Here is a 9,315-nt window from a genome sequence, read left to right as displayed (position 1 = left end):
TCTCTGTCTTATGCTCTATCCCTTTTTTAATGATTCCTAATATCCCGTTTGCTTTTTTGACTGCCACTGCACACTGCATGGTAGTCTTCAGAGAACTATCCATGATGACTCAGAGATCTTTCTCCTGATTAGTTGTAGCTAAATTAGCCCCCATCATATTGTATATATAATTGGGGTTATTTTTTCCAATGTGCATTACTTGAAATTTAATATGGATAAATGTAATTTGCCATTTTGTTGCCCAATCACTTAGTTTTGTAAGATCTTTTTGAAATTCTTCACAGTCTGCTTTGGTCTTAACTATCTTGAGCAGTTTAGTATCATCTGCAAACTTTGCCACCTCACTGTGTACCCCTTTCTCCAGATCATTTATGAATAAGTTGAATAGGATTGGTCCTAGGACTGACCCCTGGAGAACACCACTAGTTACCCCTCGCCAGTCTGAAAATTTACCATTTATTCCTACCCTTTGTTCCCTGAGAGAAAGCTTGCATTTTAATCAGATACAGCAACTCTTGACCTGATCATGGAGCTGTGCAAACATCCAGTGGCTGATGCAGTCACCAGCCGCCAATAAACGGTGACACTGACGCAATGTAATTCTTGGAGGAGTCTGTTTATTTTGAGATACGTTTTGCTTCTGATGGTTATTTTAACAGCCTGCAGTAAAAGTGTAAATCTGACATTTAACCTGCTAATTCTACATCAAGCAGCCTTGCATATATGTTCAAACTTAGTATAAGGGTCTCAGTATAAAAACAGTTCAATACACAGTACACATTCATTCATCAGGAGTTGATTCACTTTTTACACTCTTCTGTACATTCTGTGATAATGGGATTGTGTGTACACTGGGTACAATGCTTTCCAGGGTCCAGAGTGACCTTAGTGATGTGAAAAATAAACTATATAAGCAACTCTATCTAAAAAATAACAGACACTTTTATATACCAGTAAACTCAGCTTACTTCCAAATGTATTTTCAGAGGAAAAAGAAAAGGACTACTTGTGGCATCTTAGTACTAGTGGCACCTTACAGACTAACCAATTTAATTAAATTGGTCTGTCTCTAAGATGCCACAAGTCCTCCTTTTCTTTTTGCGAATACAGACCAACACGGCTGCTACTCTGAAACCTTACAGAGGAAAGTAACAGAGGGGCATGGACCATTTCCAAGTTCTGCTGATTAAATTACTCCCTTCTCTTAACAACTGGTAAAGCATCTGAAGTGCTGACATGTTTTGCTTTGCATTGGACTTTGTGTACAATTTACTTTGCAGCAGTGCAATTAAATAGCTCATTAATGTACTGAGATTGTGCAGTATTCAATGACAGATCATCATCTTTGGGTCTTTCACAGTAACTCTGCATCACAATATCTTTACAGCCCAGAAATATATTGGCCACTGAAGGATTATTGCTGGGCTCTCACCCATTGGGAGAGCAGGTGATAGGAGTATTGTGTAAAAGCTCAGTCTCTGAGGGAGAGAGAGATGCATATCTGTGTAGTTAACGAAGCTCGTTTGGATGAGGACCTAAGCAGCAGCTGCCCAGATGTTTGGGGGTTGTGAGGGAATTTACAATGGAAGAAAGGTGGCTCAAAATAGAGAAGTGAATGGAAATGGGTGGAGGGTTAAGGAGGGTGGTACACATTAGGGCAACATTGTTGAGAGATCACCCGCTTTCTGGACTTAATACATCTCTATCCCCTGCTGAAAAGAAAGGCAGAAACAAACAGAAAGGTATCTAGTTTGGTCTTCTGCATCTCTGGCAAATGCACTGCAGAGGAGATAGTTTCTGCAAGAACCCTGCAGTGTTCCTTAGCAGCAAATGTGGAAAAAAAACCAACCAAACCCTTCTCTAAGGATACAAAAGTGCCCAGGCTGGAATGCTGAAGGGCATCAGGTTCCATTCCCTGTAGTCTGTCCTTCCTGGATGCTTGATTTTAAATTTGACAAGCACTACCTTCTTTTTCGCATGCAGGTTTCAAGCCTTCCCAGCTCTTCATAGGACTGGTAGAAAATGTCAAACTCTCGGGCACCCCAGCTCCTCCAGACAGCAAGGCACCATTCCATGTTTTTGTTCTCAAAGCAGCACACAACAGTGTCCCTTGCTACGATAGCAGCTTCGACCAGCGCCCTGGGAAAGCAAGAACAGGGTTGGAGAATGGAGTGCAGCTCTCCCAGAAAACAGACAGCCCAGCAAAAGTGAGAAGTGCTGGCTGCTTAGAGTTTGTCTTACAGTCAGTGAATCTGCTTTTCTAAGACAGCTGGAGATATTTAACACAGGAAAACATAAAGCTGTGTAACTACTAGTTACATAATAGCAACCCTCACCTCCCTCCGAAAACCCCAACACAGTGACATAGTTCTACGAGGCTCTTTTGATTACAACAGTACTGTGCACTAATGTAAGGCCAGATTCGATAGACCTTCATCCCATTGATTTCAAGGAGGCTGCTCACAAAGTGCGGGCCTAGTCAATGTGAGGAAAGGTGGCAGAATTTGCCCCATCATGCATTTAGTAAGACCCAAATAATGGATTGATCCCACTCTATAAAGGAGTGCTGGGATAAAGGAAAGGGACCTGTCCCTTGGGGAACTGCCCCAGCACCGGGGCAAGGGAAACAGGAATGGCGGGAGTAGCTAGAGAGTTTGGTATTTTGGAGCTGTGGGGAAGCTGTCCTAAGTGAGAGCAGCCCCCAAGGAAGTCATCTCCTCTCCCTCCCTCCCCTCCACTCCTCAGAGGCGCAGTACAGTATCTGGCTCCATCTTAGCGATATTGCAGCCTTGCAGATGCCTCCACACCCAGGGGAAGTAATTTGTTGCCACTGGGAGTGCAATATTGTTGGCTTTTTCATCATTTTCATCCTGCTGGTCAAGGATGAGTCGACGGATTTTGTGCTGAATCAGCAAGGCTGCAATATTGTAAAATAGGACAAGCCTAGCAATGGCCATTTCATCTGGTCTTCTATTCCCCATACTTTTTCTTTCCTATTTTTTTTTTAAATCAGCTGAATCTCTGAAACGAGTCCACCTAGCTAAGTGGGCCTATGCAGGTAACAAAAGGAACAAAGCACTATACCTGACATGCCAAGGCACAAACGAACAACGGAAGTGAATGAAAGCAAGGCTTTGATTTCATGTTACCCGCGCTGATTTATTAATAAATGGCCATTAATAACACACAGCACAGCTTAACTTCTAGTTGTTTTGTCTTGCCATGAACAGCACAATCACATATTGGTGTTTAAATGGTCAGCAAAAAACAACTCCACACTATCCCATGGTTATTTATTTACTTGGAAGCTCAGTTGCTACATGAAGCATTTTAAATGAACGTCCATAACTGTTTTCCACGGAGTGCCAGGAACAAAGGTGCTTGTTTAGAGCCAGAACTTCAACCTGCTCTGAGTGAATGAAGCCACAGACAAGCACTGCACTCTGTAGTAAATACACTTCTTGTTCTTCATGCAGAGACTGAGTTTGCCAAGCACTGAGGACCCCTGCCAGGTGCTGGTGCCTGCAAAGCCCAGGGAAGTCAGCACCTGGCAGGATTGGGCCAAGAGTTATCACAACATCACATTTTGCAAAATGAGAGGCACTATCCTAACACTGACTCAGCCTGGGAAACAAGGCAGCTAGTTAGAGAGCTGGAGATGCAACTTGCTGTGATGTTTCTGGGGCAGATCATGACCATTGCCTGAAGAAGCCAGCTTGGATTGATCTGGCACGCGGGAGAAGATCTACCCCAACTTCTCCTGCTTGTCCCAGTATAAGGAGCAGAAGGGGCACAGTCACAGCATGCTCTGCTCTACCAATCCAGGGCCACCCCAGCCTCAGGGCTGCTCTAACTTGCACTGGGGGGCCTGCCTGTGTAATTGGAGCCTAATCACAGTGACTCCTCCAGCTGGGAGCTTGCCCTATGGCGCAGAATCCACACTAGAATGCCCTGAAGGAAGAGAGGCCAATTGGAGGACTGCAGGCCTTGCACTCAAACACTGACTGTGCATTTCCCCTGATGGAATCCTTTGGGATCATGAAATACAGGCTCTAATTCAATCTCACCCATAGGGAGCCAGTTCTCTGGCCTTCAATACGGCTATGACTCTGCCGCGCTGCATGCCACATTCCTTCTCCAGCCCAATAACTATGATGTCGCCACCTCTCCTACAGACAAAAGAGAGACAGTCATGCTCAACAACGTGGGCCACGGACAGTCAGGGAAAGCACATGTACGGTAGCTCTTCCGATTACTTATGCTGAAGGCTGCCAGCAGGGGGATAGGTCTGAGATCCAAAGAGGCTCACAGACCTTGTTAAAGACAATGGGTGTGCCAAACACTCTCTTTCAGGCTCAAAAGAAGGAGCAATCAAGTTACTTATGTAGTAAAAACAATTGCAGACAATTGCCCACTCAAAGCAATAGGCCAGCGAAGGCCACCTGGCAGGTCAGCATTAAGCCATGTGGACTGAGGGGTTTCCCTGGCTGCAAATGCAGGGATATTGGTAACAGGGTGTGTGCAGGTTAGGATACATCTACACTGCAATGTAGGCCTAGGGGGTTTGAACTCAGGGTCAAGCCTAACCCCCTTCTTTCTACACACATATCATGCTAACCCAGGGCTCAGATTCAGGGTTGAAGGACCCCACGGGGGTGGAGGGTCCAAACCTGAGCCAAACCGGGGCCCCAGGATAAAAGCCCTATTGCTTTCCAGTGTGGACACAGCCCCACTGGACTCATGCTCAGGGAATGCGTTCAAGTACCCCACAATCCTTTTGGCTGAGTTTCTTTGTCCTCTGGACAATCAAGTTTGGCGGACCTTCGAGTCTTCCCACACTGCACCATGAACAAAGGGCTAGAGCAGCCCCATGTTGGAAGGCAGCTAGGAAGTCTGGGATATGGCTGGTCCGACTCAGATCTCCATACCGCGGTGCGGACGCTGGAGCCCCAGGTTCGGGTCCAGGTTAGAAAATTCTTAACCCAGAGTTGACAATCAGTGTAGAAGCTGAAGCCCTGGGTTTTCTAACCCAAGGTCCGCTAACTCCAATTCCACTAACACTAGGCTTACATTGCAGCATAGACATACCCTTAGAGCAGGGGTGAAAGTAAGGTAAATTACTCACCGGTATGGGGGACTGGCTCCGGGCTCCCGGAAGGGGCGGGGCCTCGGGCAGAAGGGGCGGGGCTGAGGGCCAGCGTCCCCCAGCCTGTCCTTCCACGCTGCCTGGGGGGCGATTTAAAGGGTAGTGGTGGCTGCGGCCGGGAGCCCTGGGCCCTTTTAAATTGCCAGGCCCCATCGGCGGCCCTGGGTCGGGCGGCAAAAGGGGCAGTGACGTTAAAGTCCTTAAAGCGCTGTCGCGGCTGTGCTTTAATGTGGCCTGTGTACAGGCCAGTACCAGCGGCCACTTCTTACTGGAACGCTGTACCAGCCCGTACCAGCCCACTTTCACCTCTGCCTTAGAAGCAGAAAGCCAGCAAAAGCAGCAGCGAACATGACCCTGAGAGGAGACAGAGAGACAGCTTCTTGGGCAGAGGTTTCACAGGAGTGGCAGGCTTGGGGATTTCTGGGCAAGAAAACTGCCTGCTGATGTTTGTTTCTACTCTGTCCAAGGAACCAGGATTTTGAGTACATTTTTTTGTAAATAAGATGGCACCAAAAATACACCTGATTTGTATCAGGATTTCTTGTCCTAATGGAAACAATCCTGCAAGACCCCAAATTTGCCAAAAGGGGCAACACTAGATACCTTCCAAAAGTTGTAGAAACGTTGGTTTCTAACTTGAAATTCTGGGACAGTTACGTAGTTTTTTTGCTGTATCTTATTGCTAGTCACCACCATGGGTAAATTTGCTGTGAAATTACAATTAGAAACAAAACCCAAGTCCTTGAGAGCTTCCTTAAACCCAAACGGACTCATGCTCCACTTGTGACTCGGATCTGGTTTGCTGAGTATGTGCTTTAAGGAGGGATTTACCTAGGGATCCAGATGAGGTCTTTTACTGGAAGAATCTTTACAGCTTGGAGATGCGATGCGTTTTCATCTGTTGGTGTAGCATCGTTTTCAGATCTGTCTGGGGAAGGGATCAGTTCATGAAACTTGTTGGACTCCTCGCACTCCATGGAGAAAGGCGCGCTGGATGAGCTTGCAGGAGAGCTCGGCAGGCTGGAGAAGGACCTAGTTATTCTGTTAGAAGGGGAGGATGAGTAAGAAGACATGGAGCAATAGTCTGTGATGGAGTCCTGATGGTTTAATATTTGTGTGCCCAGCTCTGGGCTGCAGATAATGCTCATGTCAGCCAAAGAGTTACTCTCAAGCACAGACTTGTGTATAGCTGTTGTAGCAGGGATCCCTGCAGAAGGCTGCTGGATTGTAAACATGTCTCTTAAAGGGCTGCAGTCGCCACAGAAGTACCGTGCGCAGAGCTGATAGGTTGAAGTATGGTACATCACCAGGTAGTTCGTTTTATCATCCAGGCACCAAATCACTTCCTCCCCATGGTACTCCGAGTTACACGCCATAGATGTGATCACAGATGGAGGGCTGTAGGGCTCCAGCCTCCTGTTTATATTTATGGTCACGCAGTCTATGATGAGAATGCCAGGGCCATTGCTGTACCAGACCTCGGCCCCGCTGTTGGTTATTTCCATGGCTTTCACAGGGTAGGGGTTCTGCCGGGGGTCACTGTCCAAGATGTTGAACTTGGACCTATTCGCAGTGTGTGAGCACAAGTAGGAGCAGCTGTCCTCTGGGATGCCGCGTGCCACTGAAAAAACTGCCACAAGTCCGTCTGACAGTCCGGCCAGCACCAGGTAGGAGTTCTGTGGGAGAGAGAGAGATTTGTTTCTCCATGTAGATGTTTACAGTTTTGCAACAAGAGAGCTCCCCATCCAACATTCTGGGTGCCCCAATAATATCAGAATAGACTGATCTGTTACCCCAAAAGTAAATTAAATTACCCCACAACAACGTCACTACCTAAAAAACCTAATGAACCTATACACACAACCCCCCCGCTCCCTCTACCCAGCCCTATCCATCCCCCATCACCTTACAGGTATGGGAGGAAAGATGGGCCATGCAGCCCACCCTGAAGGCACAAACGCCGGCTGTGATACACTCTGAGACAGCCATCGTGTACCTGGAAACCCAACTGGTCAAGTCCAGATTAGTTCAAACCGAGAATAAAGCAGAATGGTGCTTCTGCCAGGGGAGCCACTCTGACCAATGAGAAAATGAAATTGTTGATCCTCAATCCAATGCCATGCAAACTGCACCTCTAGCACTGGTTAATCTGACAGCGTGACTCATCCAGATGAAGGCTGCAGGTCTGGAGCCCCAGACTATGTTGTAGGCACATGGAGATGTCAGCAGCACTTCAGAGAACAAGCTGACAGGCTGACATGCACGATGGAGAATTCAGAGGTGCTTATGATTAACGAACATGCACTGGCTGTGGCAACTTACAGCACAGTGAGCAAGTCGCACGCTGCACGGATTTCGTCAGAGCCAAACCATAATATTCTGCAGCATAGTCACTCTCAACACACAGCTAGAGGGTCTCCTTTGTGTAGCAGGCAAAGTCAGGTGTCTAATTATGCACAGCACAAATTGCTATTCTGCAACATTGCTCCCCAGCAGAATGCTCAAAGCATAACAAAACAGCCATCAAGAAAGAACATTACAGCCTGTCAGAACTTCTGCTTGGCCTGGTCATCCCAATGACAGTGAAAACACGGGAGACAGTGGTTAGAGGACGGGGAAATGGGTATCTTGGGAATCTGACTCACTGTGCGACCACGGGCATGTGCCAGAACCCTCCCTATGTCTCGGCTCCCACAGCTGTGAAACAGACAGAATAACACTCACCTCACAGGAGAGATGGAGCTGGGTTTTTCCAATGTGTCAGACTGTAAGAATGTGTCTATCCCAGGTGCTCGGTGCCTCTTAACACTTTATCATACTGTGAAAACCAAACCCAGCAGCCAGACCCTGACAAGTACCTTACCCTTCCTAGGTACCAACCCTCAAACCAGGACCCACTCTTGGTACAAACATGCATTTTGCAGCATACCCAAAAGGTCAGCAAATTCAGGCTATTTCAGACCAAGGCGGGTGGAATGAGTTCCAAGCTCAAGGGCCCTCCCAAAGGCCCCTCCGCTGTGTATAACTAAGAAATTCTAGCCCAAGCTCCACAGATCTTAGCTTATCAACCAGGGAGAAGGGCAGTCACACAAGGAGGTGAGTCACAGGCCATTTCGGTTGTAAGAGGTCAAAAATCAGCATCTATATCCATAACATAAAGGGGAACAAAAAGACACTGAGTAACCCATCACTTAGGGGACACTGGAAACAGCAACCTGTGAGCCTGTGAAAGTTGTATCCCCTGGTCTGACAGGCTGGAGATGCTGGTAACTTTATGTGAGTATTTATGTGAGTAAGAAAACTGCTTAGGCAAAGACTGTAACTTGCTAAGATTAAGTTTTAGTCACTAGAAAGTGTGTTTCATTTTGTTTTGTTTGTAACCAGACCTGTCTCTTTCCCCCTTGTTTAGTGTCATTTAGATCTCTGTTCTGTGTGAACAAACCTATTCTTGTTTTGTTACAAAACCATCTCCATGCTGCGTATCAAAGGGAAGTGTGAGTCTTCACATTGACAGGCTGATGTGTGCTCTGCCCTTTTGGAGGCAGCGAACACAGAAATTTCTAAGAGTGTCCAGTGAGAGTGACGGGACACTGCAGTGGGATATCTGTGGGGAACTGAGGTTCACTGACTGTTACCTGTCAGGCCAAGTTTAGACTAGCAATCTTGAAGAGTTTGCTGCAAGGCAGACAGGCTGGTGCAGTAGGGAGCTGACACATCTTAGCAGTAACAAAGCTCTCACTCTTGCTAAGACAAAGGGATAACATAGTAGCTTGCAGTTCTGGGTGTCTTAAACATTACGTCACAGAAGGCCATTTTACATTAAAGAGTTTTGATGGGAATTTTTCAGTCAGTTTTACTAGCTACATTTTAGCAGGCTTTAGTGGACAGTGAAAGCTATTCTCTGACCTTTCACTCCTTCCGCCCCCATCCCCAGCTCTGAGTCACTGTTAGATCTTTTAAACTCCTCTGCAACTGAGTGCCTTGGGAGAGGACAGTCTGGCTAGCAAGTGATGTATTTCTTTTGGCTTAGCATCATAAAAATCTATTTGATCTCCTTGGTTAGTGTCAGCTACAACCGGACAGAACAAGGTAGCTTTCAGAGTCAACGCAGCTGTGCCAACTACACTGGTTGGGGATGGGGCCCAATACGGCCCAAGGAATATTACAAA

At 46.8% G+C, this 9,315-nt stretch overlaps 1 protein-coding gene across 5 annotated transcripts in view; it reads right to left on the bottom strand.

Moving 5' to 3' along the window:
- Positions 1 to 597: 597 nt before the first annotated feature.
- Positions 598 to 9,315, bottom strand: part of LRRK1 (leucine rich repeat kinase 1) — a 109,721-nt gene continuing 101,003 nt past the window's right edge. For all 5 annotated transcript variants that reach the window (XM_073304295.1, XM_073304299.1, XM_073304297.1 and 2 more), the window contains 3 exons: positions 5,978 to 6,822; positions 4,068 to 4,169; positions 598 to 2,139 (listed from right to left, as the gene is read on the bottom strand). In XM_073304295.1, coding sequence (XP_073160396.1) covers positions 1,962 to 2,139; positions 4,068 to 4,169; positions 5,978 to 6,822 — 1,125 coding nt within the window. In that variant the 3' untranslated portion in view covers positions 598 to 1,961. The remainder of the gene's footprint in view (positions 2,140 to 4,067; positions 4,170 to 5,977; positions 6,823 to 9,315) is intronic.

The sequence above is a fragment of the Lepidochelys kempii genome, chromosome 10, assembly GCF_965140265.1.
Source record: "Lepidochelys kempii isolate rLepKem1 chromosome 10, rLepKem1.hap2, whole genome shotgun sequence".
NCBI classification, from domain to species: Eukaryota; Metazoa; Chordata; order Testudines; family Cheloniidae; genus Lepidochelys; species Lepidochelys kempii.
Note: the sequence above shows the minus strand (reverse complement) of the source record. Positions and strands in the feature narration are given on the sequence as shown.